This window comes from Mustela putorius, unplaced genomic scaffold, assembly GCF_011764305.1.
Source record: "Mustela putorius furo isolate JIRA1106 unplaced genomic scaffold, ASM1176430v1.1 tig00003836_pilon_pilon_pilon, whole genome shotgun sequence".
Classification (NCBI taxonomy): domain Eukaryota; kingdom Metazoa; phylum Chordata; class Mammalia; order Carnivora; family Mustelidae; genus Mustela; species Mustela putorius.
The window spans coordinates 8,174,041-8,196,219 of record NW_025421989.1 but is presented as its reverse complement, the minus strand read 5'-3'; the positions used below and the strand labels follow the sequence as shown (position 1 = coordinate 8,196,219).

Sequence of the window (22,179 nt, the reverse complement as noted above, 5' to 3'; positions counted from 1 at the left end):
GCTTAAAACAATAAGCCTTCATTATTGATCAACAAAATATGCGTCAACTGGGTGGTTCTAACCTAGGCCAAGTTTGGCAGATTTTGGTTCACTTGTCTATGCATCCGTAGCGGGCTTGTAGGTAGGCTGGGGGTTGGCTGGTCTGAAGTGGTTTCTTCCACATGTGGGGCAGTTGGCTGGTAGGTGGTTGGGTGATGAGAATAACTAGGCAACATGTCTCTTATCACCCAGCAGGTTAGCCTGGGGTTGGTTCACATCTCAGCAAGGTTCCAAGGGAGAGAAGGGAAGTGAAAAGCACTTCTGCCCTATTTTCTTGGCTAAATCAAGTCCCAAAGCCAGACTAATGTGGGTTTCATACTAAGCAGAGCAGTTCCCTTGCTGCGATCTATTGAAAGTCAGCCCTCAGCACAAGAAAAATGAAAGCCAGACCAAAATCAAGGAGAAGGAAAATGGATCCTAACTCTCGATACGAGAAACTAAAAATTCACATTTGAACTTGATATAATGAGCACTGGGTGTGATATGCAACTGATAAATCACTAAATTCTACTCCTGAAACTAATGATACAGTATATGTTAACTAAATTGAATTTAAAAAACTTCAAAAAAATACACATTTGAACGATCAGAGACAGGAACATGGGTGTGTGTGTGTGTAAAGATTTAGAAGCATTTTGTGTGTGAAGATTTAGAAACATTTTTCAATCTACCACATCATGGCTTCTTAGGGACCACCAAATTAACAAAGGGGTTCAATGCTATGATTGGTTAAACTTTATGTGCTACAGAATATAAAGGCTAAGATGAATAATCATGTATCAAAAGAAATTCTTACTAGGTTGCCCTCCATTTTTGGTTTTCAGACTTTTATGTACTACCCAAACACACTTAAATAGGCTTCCTCCTCTAATACTTATAGGTGTGTTTCTACACAGCTCACAAAGCATCTTACCCAAAATCATTTTCTGGTTAATAATAAACAACTAATAGGTGCTGACGACCTGAAATTGTCTCCGAAGTCACCTTTACAATGGCGAAGACTGAGCAGTCTATAGAATTAGCAGGCTGGTGTAATTTACCTTGTGCCAAAGCGGATCTCCAAAATGACTTACTAAATCATTCCACTGAAAGTTGTAAATCTGAGTGAGAAAAGGACAAATCAATAGAAAAACACAGTCGAACACTTTACTACCTGTGATTTTTCACGACCTTCTGGAAGGATAAAGACTCATGTTGTAAAGAAATTCCAAAACATGAAAACTTGTAAACATGACCTGACTACGATTTGCATTATTCTTAATTCATGCTGTTTTTATAGTCACTAACTTCTTCTGTTTATTAACTTTCTTTGCTTCTATACTTATTCCTTATGCCCTGCCATGCAGAATTTGAAGGTCAAGGAGGTTTGAAGATCTGTCAACTCTGTATTTGCTCACAAAGAAAATTGTATGAAGGCACAGCACTGTGTCTTCTGAACTTCAGGTGAAGTCTGAACTCAGTGGAAGTGGAGAAAAGGAAACTCGGCCTGCCTTGGCTAGTGGTGCATTAAAGAAGCCATGTTAAAGGGCGCCTGGGTGGCTCAGTTGGATAAGCGTCTGCCTTCAGCTCAGGTCATGATTCCGAGAGGGGTCCTGGGATGGAGCCCCATGTCTGGCTCCCTGCTCAGCGGGGTCCTGCCACTCCACCCCACTTCTGCTCTCTTGCTATTTCTGTTGCGGTATTGGATCAAATAGCTTTTCAGGTCTCAAAAATGCATTTTCATGGTGTATATTTCTTGAGTTGTAGTTACATCCAATCCCTGGGTCTCCCTGTTTCAATTAAGTTATAATTTACATACTGTAAAATTCATCTTTTAAAAGCATACGATTCAGTGGTTTTTCGTAAAATCACAGGGTGGCACGTGATCACTAATTCCAGAATATTCCACCAGCCCAAGGAGACCTCAGGCCTCTTAGCAGTCAGTTCCAATTCCCTCCTCTCCTCGTCCTCTAATGACCATTAACCTATTGTCTATCCCTATGGTTTATCTATTATGGACATTTCATAGAAATGGGATCACAGACTATATGGCCTCTTGTATCTGACTTCTCCTGGAACCCTTCTGATGAGTTTCAGAACATATCAACCTGATGTCCTCATCTCTTGGGGTGCCCTTGCTCTTTATCCACCTGTAGAGGCCAGTCTCAGCCTGGCAGCCCATCTCCACTAAAGGTTAAAAGTACAAAACTACTTCCTCAAGCATTAAGTGAATGGTCGCTATTTTGGCAGAGTTACCTTATAGAACTGAAGGGGAAGAGGCTTAGTGCATGTCACCCAGCAAAAGCACCCCAATCCTTTTCCATTTCTAAAGCAGACCTTTTGTTGTTTTTCTTTCTTTCCTCCTCAGCCATCTCCAGTCTCCCCTGAGTGCTCAGCAGACTGTCCACCACCACATGAGCACTTGCTCATTCACCCTCTGATACTAACTGCAGTCCTTCGGCAACATGTATATCATCTCGAGAAGACGGTCTGGGCTAGGGTCCCAACAGATGTTCCAGTCAACGTGCAGAGAGAAGAGCTAAGCACCTCACCCCAGGCCTAGTGGACACTCACAGGGGACGTATATTCTGCTCATCCATCAGAGGAAAAGCTAAGGCAAAGAAACGGTCATTTACACCTTCACTTTGAGCTTAGATGTATTCCATGGAATAGGGAGGCAGAAAGTAGCATTCTCTTTTTACTGGATTAGGTAAAAACAACACAACTCAATTAACTTAAATACGCACTGACAATCTGTCCCAGATGAGCATCGGGGAGAATCTGGCACAAGAATAAGACAAACAGAATTAGAACAAATAAGTGTCTCTCCAATTGCGTTGCTTAAAAAAAGATTTAATTGGTTTATTGAGGAGTCTTATCTCATTGTGAAGTAAACACGATTTCCCCAAATTACTGCTTTTAATTTTCATCTGCTGAGACTCCCTTCCCCAATGGATATTAAGTCCCTTAACATTATGTTGGCAGATTTTTCAACTAGCAAAAAGTTAATGATCGAACTTACCTAAATGGACATTCATACATCAATTAGCAGTACAACTATCCCTTCTCTCTTAGACGGTGGAAAGCTTAATTTTGGAAAATGCTGCCGTTTATGATTACATTATACTTTTTATAGTTAAGAAGCAGTTAAAATAACACAATTCCTTATTATAGAACTTAAGGAAGACTCAGTCTTAAGTGCATTCCCCACCAAGGATCATCCCTTATTCATCCTTACCTTTCCAATACCTAGCAAAGTTTTTGCTGTGCTAAACCACAGCAGGTGGTTGTCAATACATGTTCAGATAAACTTACTGTTGACAAGCTAAATATTAAGGAGCAGAGGCCACTGAGTTATTAAAACAATGGAAAAACAGGGTAACTGCACTTCCTCAAATTACAGAGTTATTTGACAGACATTAATACAGAGTTAACAAAATCTAATGACAGATGTCAGCTTTTATAAATTGAGAGTTTAAAAAAGATTCTTTTACGTAGGCTCCACACCCAACACGGGGCTTGAACTCACGACTCTTGAGATCAAGAGTCACAGGCTCTATTGACTGAGCCAGCCTGGCGCCTCAGTAAATTTTTTTTTGCTTTTTTTGTGTACACTGTACAATGGAATGATTTATAAATCTACTTCTGTTCAGACAAGTGTTTTTTGTTGTTGTTGTTCTTGAATGTTCTTTTCAAAGTCCTAGTACAAGGACCTACTATACAAATTATTGAGATATTATTTTCAATATACCTTTAAATGGGAAACATTAACATGATAAATATACTTAACTGCAAGGTTTGGCACTTTGGAAAAGTAACAATTTAAAAATTGAGAAGAGTGGGGCACCTGGGTGGCTCAGTGGGTTAAAGCCTCTGCCTTCAGCTCAGGTCATGATCCCAGGGTCCTCAGCAGGGAGCCTGCTTCTACCTCTCTCTTTGTCTACTTGTGATCTCTGTCAAATAAATAAGTTTTTAAAAAAAAACTGACAAGAGGAAGATAGCGTATAATTTTTAGGAGAATGGCCTAGACATTTAAATCATATTTTTAACTGATTTATTATTTGAAAATTTATTAATGATATATAATAAAGGGACACTTGAAGGTCTCTTAATCAACCTAAGCTGTAAATAATTAGCTTATAGGAAGTTATGATTAGGAAATGCCTTAGGAAGAAAACTTTTCATTATTAGAAAATGAATGAAGGGGTGCCTGGGTGGCTCATTGTTAAAGTGTCTGCCTTTGGCTCAGGCCACAATCCCAGGGTCCTGGGATCGAGCCCCACGTTGGGCTCCCTGCTCTGTGGAAAGCCTGCCTCTCCCTCTCCCACTCCCCCAGCTTGTGTTCCTTCTCTCACTGTCAAATAAATAAATAAAATCTTAAAAAAAAAAGGAAATGAATGAATTGTGGTTGTCTCTAGAAGAACTCCTGGGGAAAAAGAAACACTGGCGGGGTCTACACAGTATACCTGGGGTAGAGACAGCGGAAGCAAAGGGGCTTTCACTGTGTGCTCTTTTGTGTCTTTTGGATCTTAAGTGACAAGAATATATTATCTTTTAAGATACATTTAGATTTAAAGGAAGGGAATGAAAATCTGTATGTAGAGACCTGGAGAGATACACAAGATCATGATTAAATGATAAACAGCTGCTAAAAAGGAGAAAATGAATGAATTGTAAACTTAAGGTATGCAACTGTATAAACATTCCCAGAGATAGTCGGTATCCATTTCACTGGAGACTTTAAACAAGGAGATTCTCATAAGGGAATTTTTTTTTCTTCTTTTCTTTTCCAGGCCATGAATAATTACTGATTAAATTTTTTCAGCAATTCAGAGCACACTGCCGGTGCACCAGATTTAATTAAAGAGGCACTGCATGAACCAAATGGAGATGAAACATAGTACGAACTCAGTGCTATACCTGATGAGACACCAAAAACCTGAGTTACTTAGCTACTAACCACGCTAAGATGATGTCTACTCTGATTTACAGGCTCTCAATCTCACTGGTCAATATATGCAGAAGTCTCTTTGATGGAACCACTGAACCATTTTAGATTTAAAAAAATCCCCTGTGGCCTTTGTCATTCATGACCAATAGTCTTTGGAAGTTAAGGTCAACTGAACTGAGCTACAAAAAAAGGCGGGCGCTCTAGTCAAGGCTTGTGTGGTACTGGGATCCCTTTAACTGAGTTACAACTTTCTTAAAAATCTAGGTCATTTTCCTAAAAATTATATTTTCCTCCTCTTGTCAATTTTTAAACTGTTATTTCCCTAAACTCCTATACCTTGCAGTTAAGTATCATATTCATCATGTTAACGTTTGCCTTTTAATCATCGAAGCAGAGAGGGGGTACAGGAGAGATTAAAACGAGGATTAGAAGGGTGACTGCAGGGGTACCTCAGTGGCTCAGTCGTTGGGCAGCTGCCTTTGGCTCGGGTCATGAACCTGGGGTCCTGGGATCAGCCCCGCATCGGGCTCCCTGCTTAGCGGGAGGCCTGCTTCTCCCTCTCTCACTCCCCCTGCTTCCGTTCCCTCTCTCGCTGTCTCTGTCAAATAAATAAATAAAATCTTGGAAGAAAAAAAAAAAGGGTGACTGCAGAGACCATCAGCTGGTAATGGTGTACAAGGATAATGTGTTGGCCCCAGACCACCTCAGAGAGCAGCAGCAAGACAGCAAAAAACTGCACTGACTCCCAGTAGCCACCTTATGGTCAAGCCACCAAGTGGGGCAAAATCAAAGAGGGATAGAAAACAAAAGGCCCTAGCAAAAAAGGCACAAAAGTATAACAAAATAAAACAAAAAGTTATGAGTCAAGAGATTACCTCACTGTTCCTTTGCAACAAAGAAAGAGGACAAGGCCAGAGTGAAAACTGGTTCTTTGCAACAAGATGGGCAACACTTTATTTAGATCACCAAAAATAAGGTTTTACAGAAAGGGAACCATAACATTACACAACAAAGTATAGCTGTAAAATCTCAAACAAGAGAGGCAACACTTTATTTAGATTACCAAAAATAAGATTTTGGAGAAAAGGAGCTGTAACAAGCAAATGTGTGACTGCAAATTTTCTTTTGCCATCAGTATTAATTCCCTCTAAAATATTTTGGTACTACTTTGTGATTTCCAAGCAAAACTAAAATTTGTTGGACAGAGTTTTTGAGCCTCATCACAAGAATGAAAACAGTTTGGAAAACAATTTCGCTTAACGCTAACAAATAACTAAAAAATGTGGTCATCGCTGACGAATTAACTCCAACAGCTACTGAAACAGCCTGACTTATACATAATTTCATTAATGCTTCACAGTGACCACAGCTGTTCTTTTTCTGCTGTCACAGATGACATGAGCGGTGGCAAGGGTCTCATGCTGGAGGCTGGTCAGGCACCTAGGAAGTAAACCTTAACAGAAATAACTATAGTATGTAAGCAACTCAAACAAATGGGCCCACCTCTGCCAGAGCCCCTAGGGGTGGGTGTCATGTCAGCTCTGTAAAGAAGGTCCACCTTCTCCCTAGATCTTCATTGGGATCCAGGAGCACAAAGCTAGGCAGAGAAGCTGTTCTTCTAGAACCATCAAAACTTTAATAAATTGCCCTGGGGTTCTTGGTGCTATAGTGTGCCTCACAGGCAGCAACATAGGCAGACTCTGGAAAGAAGTCATCATGGTATTCTGCCAAAAACCTGGGAAAAGAAGAAAATGGCCCTGATGATCTTTAACAGTGAGGACTGAATACCAGCAAGCAAAATTTTAACTTGCAACCATCCTAACATTTCAGATATTTTTGGTATTCCGAAGGAAGAAAATGAATGAAATCTTGATTTCTATGTACTCATCACTTTCATTGCATATATCTGGCTCCTCTATCAATTACCATTTCATTAGGATCCTTTCACTGTCAAGTGTACAAAGAGAAATAGAACCGAAACTCCACTAGGTGGCAGGCTTCATTATACAAACATTGGGGGAAAAATGGGGCTCTGACGACTACTGCATTTTCCTGTTATGAAAACAAACTACACTGGGACGCCTGGGTGGCTCAGTCGTTAAGTGTCTGTCTTTGGCTCAGGTCATGATCCCCGGCTCCTACATCGGGCTCCCTGCTAGGGTGGAAAGCCTGCTTCTCCCTCTCCCTCTGCCTGCCATACCCCTGCTTGTGTACACTTTCTCTCTGTCAAATAAGTCTTTAAAAAAAATAAAAATAAGCTATAAAAAACTATAACCTCAGGGCGCCTGAGTGGCTCAGTGAGTTAAGCCTCTGCCTTCAGCTCAGGTCATGATCCCAGGGTCCTGGGATGCAGTTCTGCAGCGGCTCCCTGCTCAGCGGGGAACCTCCTTCTCCTGCCCTTCCCCCTGCCCGTGCTCACTCTCTCAAGTAAATAAAATCTTTTAAAAAAAAAAGCACTATAAACTCAACAAATGTCACTTAAGAAATTTCCAATACTTCCTACAGGCTAAGCCAAACCGAAATTGAGCAGTATAAATAGTAAAGGGTATCTGGGTCCTAATTTGCCACCCAAAGGTGTTACAGTTTCAGCGTATAGTAGCAAACTTCATAAACAAGGCTGACTTAGTGTCTGGCCATGGACGTTACAATGAGGCCAGTTATTCAAAAGTTCACATTCCGCAGACGCTATTTTGTGTCTCAAGTGTCAAAGATTTCACCACAAGGGGCTTAAACATCTTTACATGGGCCATATTAACCGAAGGCTAATTAATTTCATGCTTGCTTCTCCAGCCTCATTCCACCTTTCCAAATTTCTAAAAAAGTAAGGATAAACCTAGTATCTTCTTTAGTAAAAACCGAGTCAAAATTCATGAGATAGCTAACTCTTCTCTGGATTGTGCCATTTTTAAGGTGATCATTGAGTCTACCGAGCAGTCATACCGAGTCTACCGTATCTACTGGATACGTTTTCAAAACCAATTAGAATATTTGTAAATCTTTCTACATTAATTCTTAAAACATTAATTTCTATTTTGTTTTGGGCATGACAAAATCAGCAGGCTTTCCTATGCTAACATGCAGCTATTCTTCATGTTTTATTGGCACTATTTGATTTTGGCCTACACAATCTTTATGCCAAACAGAATTGGGTGTTTGAGGGGAAGGCTGGAAGGGAAGAGTATATTTTTCATAATTGTTTCTAATAATGTGTAATAAACTCTAATTTCACTCACAGACACTCTACTCAAAATGTCTACATAAAAATACCCTTTAAAACTCCAAATACCCTTTAAAAACTCCAAAAACCTATTTCTCTTGCTGGAATACTTTCCACACCAATAAATCCTACTTGTTTAGCTCTTGCAGGTTGGAGCCTGACTACAAAGAGAAGGCACCCCCTTAGAGAGAAGGAAGAAACAAGATCAGGTAGATACATGAGCTGGGTAAGGCGGTGTGATGAGTAGCCTTGAACATGAAGCAGAGGAACTGGTCAGTAGACATCTGAATGGGAGAGAGCTGGGCCACAGGCACAAGTGAGTCTGGGGCCCACAGCATGGTACGAGGAGTGGGGGCAGAGCCTCAGAGCAAATGATCCTCAAATACAATGACTGGCTCTGTCAGATGCAGAGAACAGTACCTTTCTTTAAGTTTACAAACTGTCAGCATGTATCGGTCATTTATCTTAACTCTAAACACAAAAATCCAACCTGTAAATGCTAATATTTAGGTTAGTTTATGTAAATGCAACAAAGAAAAGCCTAATACTTAAGGTACTTCTAAATGAAAAATGTAAAACTAAATTATCAATCTCAATCACTTCTACTACAAAAAATTAATTTTCTATTCAGTTACCCAAATGCATTCTTCTAGTGACACAAAAATTTTCCCTTTATACAATAAATTACAGAAGAAGGAAATAGCCAAAAAAACCCTGATGTCATGATTACAGTTGGAATCAATCATTCTTAGCTACTACTGCTACTGTTTAAAATACCACAAAGCTAGCTTCCACATCTATTATGGAGAAGTTCAGAAAAGTCATATATAAGGCAGATAAGTGTTTACAAACAAATTTAAAATACCTAAGAAAGAGATCAAAGTGCTTCAGTAAAGCCTTCAGATTCTTCTCAGAAAAGGACATCTTTCCAAGGATTTCTGGAAGTTTCACTGCATTAAAAATAAAACCAAAACCATATACAACTGGCAGACTCTGGAAATGAGCATACACACTGAGGGTCCTTGCTTACCTTATTCAAACTGAAATTAACGTCTACATTATCAAACAAAACCAAAACTCTCACTGAACACAGTACAGTGGTACACATGGCACAAATACAATTTTTATGAAATTTAAGATTGAGTCAGTGCCTTTTTAAAAAAATTATTTTCAATGATTTTTCTTAGACCCTCAAAGTTACCACGAGAGGTACATAAACTAACAAGGGTGTTAAAACCAAAGTGGAGGGGTGCCTGGCTGGCTCAGCTGGAAAAGCGTGACTTCTGACCTCAGGGTTATAAATTTGAGCCTCACACTGGGTGTAGAGATTACTAAAAAAAAAAAGATTAAAAAACCCCCAAAGTGGAAGGGAGTGGGGGGCGGGGGAGGAAGAAGAAAGTAGGATTTCTTACCAAACAATCGTAGCAAGTGTTGTGCCCCGTAAATGTAAGACGGTGGAGGGGGCTGGTCACCTGGGGGGTAGCTGTCAGGTACAAGTTTCCAGGAGAGGACCTGAGAAAAAATACAGTGACAAATTGTTCAATGCATACTTAACACTGTCACCAAGAGATCTCAAAATTTAGAATCCAAGCGGAAATACACTTGCTTTGAGGTTCTCATCTCGAACTGAGGGTCAAATTCTCACTCCCAAGCTTCGTGGGCTCCTACCAACTTAGGAGTTGCTTCACAGCTGGACCCAGAAAATGGCAGTGAACAGTAATGACAAACCACTGTGGAATTCTGAATGCCACTCCTCTAACTTTCCCATGAAGCCTTTTTAGGACATGATCTCAGCATATAGGAGTATAATGCATTATGTTGAAAAGGATCAAACTACAAAATAATGAAATTCAATATGACACTTAGAAAAAATACACAATATAATGTACATAATTATTATGTAAATACACAGAAGACCTACCAGGAAGTATATATCAAAAAGTTAAATGTCCATTTCTTACTGCTGATGATTATGATTTAGGAAGTTTGGGAGGATAAGGTATGCATCTTCCATATTGATTATATATCAGCATATATCTAATAGTTCCCTACAACTTTTTCAAAACATTCTTGCCTCTTATATCACATGAGGATCCACCTTCCTTGGCAACATGGAGATACTGCTCATCACCTTAAGAAGTTAAACAATAAATTGCACATAGAGGAAAATATACAAAATATACAGCTCTATGTCAAAATAATAGAAAGCTTATAAAAATAAAATGTGGGGTGCCTGGGTGGCTCAGTCGTTAAGCATCTGCCTTCAGCTCAGGTCATGATCCCAGGGTCCTGGGATTGAGCCCAGCATTGGGCCCCTTGCTCTGCGGGAAGCCTGCTTCTCCCTCTCCTACTCACTGTCTCTCTCTGTCAAATTAATAAAATCTTAAAAAAAAAAAATAAAGCGTGTGTGTAGGGGGAGAGGAGACCTAAAATAAGATTAAGGAAATATTTGATTTCCCAATTCTCCATAGCTATGACCTATAAATTAGCTGTAACTGTTTTGGTCATTTTTGTCCCTTTTCCTTTATTGGAAATCATGCCATATGCAAAAACTAACCCAAACATGTTTTGAGTATTATTACCATTGTTTTAAGATTCCCTAATTTCCTGATATATTTGATTCCCTTTGGAAACTAATCCGAACCACTGGATCAAGTGAAAGCAGACTTCAATCCTGGTAACCAATTTCTTTTCCTTTTTTCTAAAATTTCAGAGCTGTGGGTGGACTTTGGGCTTTTGTTAAAGTCAAGAGCTATATTTAGAAGCTCTCTGAGTCTCCACAGAGATATTTCAGCACATTATAGGACTATTTTACCGAGTTGCTGCTTTGCCTTTTGGGATCTGTCAAGTTTAATCTGGAAATAGAGTAGGGCCAAAGAAATCCTCTGTAAGACAACGCAGAAGGATGCCAAAACCACCCCAGAAAGGCTGATGTACTAAATTGAGTACAAGTGTACACAATGAAACTGTAGAAGTGAGTCTCACCATGGTTCTGGATGGCTCCACGCTGCAAGTCTGGGCTTCAGCCCTGGCCTCACCCGCCCCACCCATCTGGGGTGTAGACCACTGAAGGGAGGGATTTGGTTTCAGCATCTTTATTCCATGCCCAGCACCTCAGCCTGTGGTGCACACAACGGAAGCTTGGCAACTGTTTTGACAGCAATACTTGAAGTTAACGTAGGGGAAACCGCAATCACTGGAACCATGAGACACATGTGTGCAGTTATCTGGCTACTCAGCAGGCCGGCCTACCTCACTCATTCCGCTCTGCATTTCGATACAGTATATCACCTTCTATTTACCAAAGATAAATTTCATGGGGAAAAAACGGGTTTCTAGCAGAGCGATTCTCACCTGGGGTATACAGACAACCACCTGTGAATCGTAAATGTGTACATCCAGACTCTACCCCAACGCACTAGGTCAGTGACAGTCTCAGGTGATCTGGATGCAGAGCTTTTACTAAAACACACGGAGACAGAGGCGCTCAGGAAAGTGGCAGTTTCCTAAGATGTCATGAGTCACTGCTGGGAGCCTGTCTCACTAGACCGCCTGCTCTACTGGAGCTTGCAGCTGTCCTTGTAACCACTAGATGGCGGGCTCTCGCTGCCAACCAGAGTGGAAATGGCCTTGCCTGAATATTCATGAGCCTCTTAAAAGAAAAGAGCTCCCCTTAATAACACCTGCAGGGCCTTGTCTGAAAAAAAGGACGTTAGGGACTGCTATAATAGGAATTTCCTAACTTTCCCTCAGTGTCACTGTAAAACAAATTAAGTTTTCCAGCTTTACTATCGGGGGTCAACCAGTTAAGGACTTCTGCCAAATCCAGCCTAACTTCCTTGTGCTAAAAATAAAAAATGACTTGTATTTTTAAGTGGTTAATAAAATCACATGAATAAATATTTCATGGCGTGAAAATCACGTGAAAGTCAATTACTAGTGTGCATGAATACATTTTGGGGGGCAGAGAGCCACACTCATTCACTTATGAGAAGCTCTCACACTACAGCAGAGTTGGATAATCTCCAAAGACACTATACAGTATACAACCCTGAAAATATTTGCAATCTGACTCTTTACAGAAAAAGTTTGCCAACCCTCATCTTTAACTGTTCTCTCTCCCTAGTAAAGCCATCTCCCCTATGCACAGAAACAGGGAAATCCTACCTCCTAGGTGAGATTCACAGAGTATCCCAGTAGACCAAGACATTTCTTAAACCCCCCGGTACATTCACTACCTACACATGAGTTAACTAGCCTTAAAAACAGAATTTTTAAGATTTTTTAAAAGATTTTATTTATTTATTTTTAAAGATTTTATTTATTTATTTGACAGAGAGAGATCAAAAGTAGGCAGAGAGGCAGGCAGAGACAGAGGAAGGGAAGCAGGCTCCCTGCTGAGCAGGGAGCCCGATGCGGGGCTCGATTCCAGGACCCTGGGATCATGACCTAAGCCAAAGCAGATGCTTAACCACTGAGCCACCCAAGCACCCCTAAAACTGAATTTTTATATGAAAAGTTTCCCCACTTGTAAAATGGAAACCTGATGGCAAGGTTGTTCTAGAGAATGTGAGGCGATTTAGGTCAAGTGGCTCACACAATGCTAACACATGAGTGAGGTAGGCCAGCCCGCTGAGTAGCCAGATAACTGCACACATGTGTCTCATGGTTCCAGTGATTGTGGTTTCCCCTATGTTAATGCTACCCACCCTCAAAGGGATGGGTACTGGTGCAACTATTAACAAAGAATTTTATATTTTTAAATAGTTGGAAAAACTCAAGAGAAGAACCGTATTCCATAACACGAAAATCATGATACTCAAATTTCAGTGTCCATAAATCAAGTCTTATTGGACCACAGCATGCCCATTTGTTTACAGAGTGCTTTCGGAATTGGGGAGTCTTGAAGGAGACTGTGTGGTCCACAAAGCCTAAAATATTTACTCTCTGGATCTCTCCAGAACAAGTGTGCCAACGTCTGTTCCATAAGATGAAAATACTCATATATTTCAATACTTGTGCTTACTTAAAAGACGACCATAAGCACAGGGCTGGAATCCTAGGATTTTCTCATTTTGGAAACCCAAACCAGTATAAAACGTCATCAAATGAAGCATTGTGTTGCTATCCACAGCAAGAGCAACACAGCGTTTCTAAGGAAACCTGATTTCCGCCCACAAGATTTAAGCCCCAAGGAGGCTTAAGGTCCTTTAAGGTCCTTTAAGGAGGACTCACTACGGATGACCAGCAACAGTAATGCTTTACCTCGTTTATTTCATTAGTTCTTCTGCCTTCAAAACCAGCAAACACGGCACTCCCTTCCTTGCTGGGGGTCAGAGGAACCGGTGAGGATGATCTGCTATGCACAGGTGTCTCTTCAGAAGGAAAAAATGTTAATTATTCGCTTGTAAATCATACAGCAACTGAAGAGTAATAACTTTGCTACTGTTTTAACAGTCATCTGGCAGTTAAAACAGTAAAGAAGTTATTAATCTTTAACAGTAAGACTTTCCCATCATCAAAGACAGTACCTGGATTCTTGGGGGGAAAAACAGGAAACAAGTATTGACATATGCTACAGCACGCTGAACTTTGAAAACATTATGCTAACTGAGAGAAGCCACAGACAGGTCACTTACTGTGTCATTCCACTCACAGGAATTGATGCCTAGGAGAGGCAAATCCATAGAGATAGGAAGTAACTAGGGATTGCCTAGCAAGATAGATTAGGGCCGGGAGGAGGGAACGCGGAGCTACCGCTACAAGACCCACGAGACAGCTAAACCGGCAGGGCCAAGCATCCAACTGCGGAGCCGAAGGTGTGGGGCTCCTCTCTCCAGGCCACAGGGAAAATGCCTCGTGAGTCTTGGTCGGAGCCAGACTCCCGAGTGGATTTCCCACAGCTGAGTGGGTGAATCTGGGCGTGGCCGCGCACCCAGCCTCCTCCTCCTCCCAGGCTCCCCTGTCCACTGGGCACCCGCCAAGCCCAAAGTGAAAGGCTTGCCCACACCTGAAAGTGGACCTACTCTTCTCCAGGTGCAGGAACAGCTTTGGCATGCTGGAGGGTGTGTCCTGCTGCCGGCGCTTGGGCTGAGGCGAGGCGCTGCTCTCAGACAGCCTGTCGCAGTTGGCAGAGTGCCGCGTGGACCGCCTCAGGGACTGCAAGGCTTCCGGTTCGGCTTTGCGCCTTTTGGGTGTGGCTGGCTCCCCTGTGGCGGGCTGGCTCTCCGTGGACTGCGGTGTGGATGGATTCAACAACGGTGGGCTCGGAGAGAGCTCCTCTTGGTTCCTACGGAAGGAGAGGAGAGAGCATCACAGACACCTGGGCCCCAGAATCTCTGCAAAACCGGACGTTCTTAAATGTCCTCCTTCAGGCAGAGCAGAAAACACTCTGGACTCCACTCTAGGAGACTTAAAACTTTTACTTTCAAATGTGGCAAAACAAGAGTTTTCTTAAAGAGTAACCATACGTACTCGATCATTTAAATCCTCTTGACTTGATAACTCTGCAAGGCATGCTGGCATTAAAGGCTGTAATACCCCTTTTGTATTTGTCTTTTAGCGATGGTTCTCAATGGGGAGTCACTGTGCCCTGCCCGGGACAAAAGCGCTATCTGGAGACAGTGCTACTTCGCTTGTCACAACTGGCAAAACACTCCTGGCATCTAGTGGGTAGAGGCCAGGACTGCTGCCCAACAACCTACAGCGCACAGGACGCCCCACCACAAAGAATGATCTCACTCAAAATGGCAACAGGGCTGAGGTTGAGAAACCCCAGTCAAGAGATCAGGATTACTGCGGTAGCTCCATGTATGGGTAACATAGAGGTCTGTGCAATCACTGTGTCTTACATCCGAAAGTAAAATAACATTGTGTCAACTATACTTCAGTAAAAGCTTTCTTTTTTTTTTTTTTTTAACAGAGAGAGTAAGAATACCATGTTATCTCACCACAGTGTAACTACTCACAAGACTAGAACGGAAAAGCCACAAGCATCTGCCAAGCTTTGTGGAACACACAGTCCACCCTGGACACTGGCAACCTTGAGATCTGGAGTAGGGCATGGGGACATCAACACAGGTCCCCAGCGAGTGGCACACGCCTCTCGCGTAGGGTGAAAGCAATGGGAGAGGCAGGCAGGCAGGCTGAGAGATGATCATGAGGCAAACAGAGAACCAGGAGCAAGGAGGCATGAAGGGAAGGGACAAGGGGGTGGTGGGGAAAGGTGGCCAGAGCAGAGCATGGCGTGTGACAAGTGGGAAGTTGTTAGTACCCTCCCTTGGGGAGCAGAGTTAGCAGGGGCAGTTGGTAGACAACAGCAGAGTGCAAAGTAGGCAGGAAGAGAAGAAGTGGAAGTCATGAGAACACGCCATTCTCACCAAGAGAGGCAGAGGAAGACAGGGAAGCAGCTTATACAGGTGAGGGTACAGACTTCAGGCTGGGGATTTCCACCCCTTCCCCCAACCAAACAGTAGAGATTTGGGCATGCTTGGTGACTGAGGGAAGAGAGCAGTGATGCAGCAGAGCAGGAAAGGAACTAACCTTTAGTTGAAGGCAAAAGGTGGCCAGCCCTTTCTGACCTTTCTCATTCAATAACTACCCAAGGAGGCAGCCGTTCTTTCCATCGCACAGAGGCAAAAGAAAGAGCCTCAGAAGGCATGTCCTCAAGCCACACACTCAGTAAGTGAAGGAGCTAAATTCAAACCCACTTCCGCCTTTCTCAGTCTGCGCCCTCTTCACCCCATTAGTCTTTGGAAAGACGGGTCAGCTGCTCAAAATCAAACCAAGTTCTCGCACTGGAACCTTCACTTGGTTCAATCTTTTAGAGCCATCTGAAAGTGAATGATGACTTAGCTTACCCAGGGAAAAACTCTACTTTTCAATCTCCTCCTCCAAATCTGTTGGCCCCATAGCATTAGGTGGAAATCTTCAAAGAAAGAGTCAACTCGGTTGCTGACATCTAACAGTCAAACTTCAGACTATCTAACTTACCTGTTTGTGTTTGTGGCACTTTCCTTAATCGGAAGGAAAAACTTGGATGAAGTCACCTTTTTATACTGAACTTGTTCATACGGATAGAGTAAAAGCAGTGGCAGCGTGTAATCAAATGTTATTCTTACTCCATCCACCATCTCCTTACAAAGGTCAACGCTAGGAGAGTAAGAGATTAGAGATGCGGTAAATACTTTCCAAAAGGTCATAATGAAGTTGCATGTTTTTAATCAGGCAGAGTTTTAAACTTAAACACCATATATTTCACCTACACATTTAAAAAATACAGTGAGTTTGTAATTTTTTTGCCACCAAAAAATTAAATGAAAATCTTGATCTATAATATAAAGTGAAAAAAGTACATCAGTCATTTTAACTTACTGCACTGAACACAAATGTATACATTCAGTACCACACAAGGAGTCCAAGCAGCCTGTGTTGCAGAACACAGACTACTGGACCCCAGTTACTGGGAGCGGAAGCGGGCAGACCTAATGAACCATTCCTAATACTTATTTCCAATCAAACCACTTGCCTGTCTGCCTCTAATCCAGCTGGGCAACATGCACAAGGCAGGCGATGAAAACGATTATCCTGGCTAAATAAAAACCTATTTGTAAACAAGCTTTGATAAAATTTTATTTGCCTATTCTGGTGCTTCTCAAGGACAAAGAGTTATCTCCCTATATCATATCACAGAAAAAAACTGGCCTTGGTGTTGAGGCAGTACATACTCAGTATATCCAGACCAGATATCTAAATAGTTACAGAACATTTCGTAAAAGGAACAATATTTTGGTGAGAAATTTCTTACTTAATGAATTATTAGGTTGATCGGATGATATATTAAATGAATTCCAAGTTACAGAAAGAGAGTGTCACCTGTTCGAAATGGAAGTCACTTCCCTAACACACAAAGAGCGAGCCGCTGAGACATCCATCACCCCCTGCCTCACTACTCACTTCTTTTCTGCTGGGATGTAATGCACGTTCATATTGGCATGTGGCATAGCATGATGGTGACGAGGCCTCTCATTGGCTGAAAAGGCTGCATTGATAGCAAAATGTTTCACGTAGGATTCCAAAATAGTTATGATGTTGGTCTGGCATGGAAGTTTCACTAACTGTTAATAAAAATACAGACATGTGATGCATCTCATTGTATAAACCACATGTGCCAAGAAACAGTGCTCTTGTCTATATACATTTTTTAACTCAAAAGTAAAGCCAATTCTGTTTGAGAATGTTTTAAATAAATATGCTTTGAAGGTCTATGATTGCTTCTACTAATCATATCCGCATGAAGACTACAGTATAAATTTTAAAAATAAATGTGACCCGTGATTCACATCTTAATGATCAATTGCAGCTACCTGGGAAGACTATGTCCACTGTCTGCCTCCGTGACAGATCAATTCTGTCTTAACCTCTTCTTAAAATATTTGAGAGAGAGTGCATCTGTGCACGTGAGTAAGGTGGGAGCGGGCAGGAAAGAACGCACGGAGAAGGAATGAGAGCATCTCAAGCAGACTCCCACTGAGTGCAAAACCCACTATGGGTCTTGACCTCAGGACCCCGAGATCAAGACCTGAGCTGAAACCCAAGAATCGGACGCTTAATCGACTGAGCCACCCAGGTGCCCCATGTCTTAACCTCCTAATGAAGCCCAGGAGTGAGGAGTTTGACAAAGCTCCCCAGAGGATTCTAATGGACAGCCAACGCTGGGAATTCAATCAGCAGCAGAAGAGTACGGTCAGAGAACTTTAAAACCTAACTCACTATAAAACTTAAAATATGAATTTCATTCTTACAAGGTTCTTAATTGTTTGAGTCTGTAACTGTAAAATATGGCAGAATGAAAGTTCTATTACAAATCCAGGTTTTATGTATTCTCCCCTACATACCCGTTTCCTCCTGTTGATATAGTAACAATCATCCTCAAGCTTCTTTTTCAGAACTTCAGGGATTTCTATAGTTATTGTTCTTTCTTCCATCTCCCTTTTTGTGTGCAGCTCTGGTTCTTCCTTCTGCAATATCACAATTTCATTTTTAACTAGTTTTCACAATAACAGAGTCTATCTCCAAAGGAAGACTAACACAGAGAGCCTACTATGAAACAAACCCCATTAATCCCCGACATTCATACCAGAATGCCACATGTCCTACAGAAAAGTACATTAAAGGCCAAAAGTTAATGTATTTTAGGGCACTAACCATGTTGCCGATGCTAATTTTCTTTCTCCCCCTTTTAAGTTTGCCAGTGAGATTTATGTTAACTTTGAAGGCAGGCAGAAGATGCCAAACTCTGATACACAACATTTAAAAACTAATCACGACTATAAAAACGAAGTTCATGGCCGTAATGGAAAGAAAGAATTAACTATGATTTGTGAAAACATCTTACAGGTAAAAACAGCGACCAAGAGGTTCATACAGTGACTATAAATATAAATAAAGGTTATTTTCCCTTAAAGATCAAGTACAGCTTTACAGTATCTGGTTAAAACAATGCACTTTTACAAAATTATCTGCAACTGAAGAATTTTATCACATATTTTTACCACTAAATATATACCAAAACCAGCATTTTTACAATAGAAACTTTATACCACTTCTGTCTTTTCTTCAATATCACTTTCTTCACTTATTTCTTCATCCTTTTCTTCACTACTGTCAGCAGAGGAACTGCTTATTGCTAGAAAAACAAAAATTATCAGGCATAATGGCACCATATACTTCCCTAACCTTTACAATTATAATTCTTTTATTTAAAAATATTTTATTTATTTATTTGACAGAGAGAGACACAGTGAGAGAGGGAGCACAGGCAGAGGGAGTGGGAGAGGGAGAAGCAGGCTTCTTGCCTAGCAGGGAGCCCGATGCAGGGCTCGATCTCAGGACTCTGGGATCATGACCTGAGCCAAAAGCAGATGCTTAACGACTGAGCCACCCGAGCCAAAAGCAGATGCTTAACGACTGAGCCACCCAGGCGCCCCTACAATTATACTTCTTTAAGGTGAAGCGTGTGTCCTACTATTGGCAATAATTAACTGTAGTCCTGCACATATTTTAAATGCCGAACATAAAAACTGTACCTTTCAGAATAGAAATTTATTTTGAGAACTATAACACCAATTTCAATGAGGGCAAAACCCACCCAAGTTAATGATCTGAAAGTGTTTAGTCACCCAGGATCCTATGGTTCTCTGTTGCATTCATAACTGGGGACAAGGCTCAGAAGTGCCAAGAAGGAAACATGAGGGGTTAGTACAAATAAAGACCCTCGCTGAAAAGGCAGCAGTCATGAGCAAGACTGATGAAGTATTATGGACTAACTGACCACTGCTTTAATTGTTAAGAACAAAAGGGGCACATGTTATGTGTGGTGAGCTTAATATGTTTCCTTGTCTGTAACTGCAATGACTCCTACCCCTCGATCCTGCGGTATAAAAGGACTAGGTAAAAGTTCTTTAAGCCAAAGAAAATGAAGTCAAACCACTTACAGTTTTCATCATTTTCATCTTTTTCTTCAACAGGGAGGCTTTTTAAGACAGAGTCAACACCGGGCAACCTGCAGCGCTTCTTCTTTCTTCCTGTGCTTCTCCTGAAAGAAAATAAACACAACCGAAATAAAGTTTGATGCTGACTGATACGGGTATTGAAGTACAAACAAAATATAACAACAATTCTTAAGAACCTAAAAATCATTAAATCCCAGAACATAAATGTTAATCTCCATTTCAGAAGATTACACATTAACCTCTGTGAAAACACAGAATTTAGAATACAAGAGCAATTCTTCATGAACACACTTTAAATATATAAAGTTATTAATAAGCCATGTTTGCCATATTTTTACTTTAATATTTTAAAGGTTCTAAACACAAAGGAAAACACGCTGAATAACAATTATGTCACAATTTTTGTGTTCTTACAGGCGAGCTACAGCTTTTCTTGCCAATTTACGCTGTAATCTCCGATTTTCATCGGTGTCACGAAGGACATGATCTTCAGCTGCCCATCTATCCCAGCTAATCAAACAAAAAAAGGAAAAGCATGTAAAATTCAGTATTTTAGGTTGATACGAAACAAATGCTACAAGCATCTCACAGAAGCAGAAGTGTCCCGGAAGTACTTATGTTTTAGAAAACTATTTAAACATTTAAAAATCACAACAAAGATGCAAATAAACTGAAAAAGAAACTCATGCAGACAGAAAGATCTAGGGTTTCTAGAATTATCCACAGAGAATCCAAATATAATTGACTTAAAAGTAATCCTTCTTCAAAATACGCAAGGTTTGATAAAGCAGAAACAGGAAGTGAAGCTTTTCTACAAGTGTTTCTAAAACTTAAATAAGTTTGCAATGTTCTTGTGCTGCAAAGATGATCAATTTTCAATCCCGTTGAACAAGTACACTCACCTTCTGTTCCAACCATTAAAATGGATCAGATATTCTGGGATCTTTCTGCCTTTTTCGTCTTTCCCAACAATAACATCGACAATCTGAAACCAGGAAATATTGTCCGCAAATGACAGAACATAGAGAATATTGGAAGCTAGATCAGGAAAACTAGATCACAGATCTCTTTTTAAAAGAAAAGAAAGCGTTCTCTCCTTTTTTAGACTGAAAGCTGGGTTGAAACATTTTTCCTTTCAATTCCATTTTTTTCCCCTGAGTGGATGCCTCAAAATAGGAAACATCCCTCCAACCAGCCCGCGATTGGTCTCAGATATTGAGACTGGGTTCAGCTTCTTGAAACCCATTGGCCGACCCATTTGTCACTAACGAGACAGTCCAGGCCAGACAAGAGCGCTGAGGCCCTAAGATCTCTGGGAGTTGTAGTATCCCCAGCTTAGCCGCGTCCAGGGTCTGGACGTTTGGCAAATTATGCCATCCCTCCGAGGTGTCCCTAGAGGGAACAACTGGGACAAATAATGAGGCGTGTGACCCCTACGGAGGCTCAAGGCGGGACGCGAGGTGGGATAGCAAGCAGCCGGAGGCTTCGGGGGCGGAGCCCGAAAACACAACTCGCAAAAGCTAGAGGCCTCGGGAAGTCCCCTTAAGGCCAGAGTCGCCCCGAAGCACCTGGGGCCCGAAGCCAGCCCCCAAACCCGAACTGCGGTGCCCACTCCCACTCGTCATCCAGGCCCCAGGAGCTGCGGTTGTGGCTCAGTGCCCCCGTCCCTCCCCCGCGTCCCCGAAACTTAGATGGACAGGCACAGGGCGCGACTCGGGGACCGAAAACCTAAATGCTGCAAGACCCCGAGGGACGAAAGCACCGGGTCAACACTGCCCTCGGGTGGGGAGTCGCGGCCTACGGGAGGGACGGGCCCAGACACGATTGGTGCTCCAGAGCAATGACGTCGTGAATCGACGGCCAGTGCTATGGCGCTACGGTTTAAGACCTGGCTCGGTCAGTCAGGGCGTCGCACGGCAGCCCAGGCAACGATGGGCCGCGCAGAATGGTGAAAGATTTAACAAGAAGCTGAAGGCCGCCAGCAAGCGACCTCGCGACGGTAGCCCTCGCTGGCGTCGGGTACGCAAACCGCCGTCGCCGCCCCAGCCTCGCGACACTGCACGCGCGAGGTTTCCGATGGCGCGTGCGCAGCCCAGCGCCGGGCGGAAGCGGAAGCATCTGGGCCCCGACTCCCCAGCGCCGCGCCCCGAGAGCGCCCCCTGCTGCACGCACGGCGCCTCGCAAGCCGAGGAGCCGCCGGCATGGAGCGCCGGGCCCCGCCACTTCCCCTGCTCCGCGCCGCCGTCCGCACCCGCATCCGCATCCGCCACCCGTCCCGGGGTCCCCGGCCCGCGCCTCCTCCCTGTCCCTCCGCGGCGGCACCTTGGCATCGTACAGCACTCGCGCCTTGGTGGGGTCAGGCTCGAAGCACAGCACTTTCTCCCCTGAGTGGAATTTAAATTTCATGCCCTCGCTCGCGCTCATTTGCTCATCGTGGCGGAGGGCGAGGCTCCGGGGCGGGCGGAGCGCGCGCGGTGGGG

The 22,179-nt window shown here is 42.5% G+C and overlaps 1 protein-coding gene across 1 annotated transcript; it reads right to left on the bottom strand.

Moving 5' to 3' along the window:
* Positions 1-5,896: 5,896 nt before the first annotated feature.
* MSL3 (MSL complex subunit 3) lies at positions 5,897-22,179 on the bottom strand. Its single transcript, XM_004758831.2, has 13 exons — positions 22,022-22,179; positions 20,602-20,684; positions 20,114-20,209; positions 19,682-19,782; positions 18,788-18,873; positions 18,083-18,205; positions 17,142-17,302; positions 16,179-16,337; positions 14,213-14,475; positions 13,452-13,561; positions 9,599-9,698; positions 9,052-9,136; positions 5,897-6,704 (listed from the first exon to the last, which is right to left on the bottom strand). The coding sequence occupies exons 1-13, from the start codon at positions 22,121-22,123 to the stop codon at positions 6,605-6,607; spliced, it is 1,569 nt and encodes a 522-aa protein (XP_004758888.1). The 5' UTR covers positions 22,124-22,179; the 3' UTR covers positions 5,897-6,604.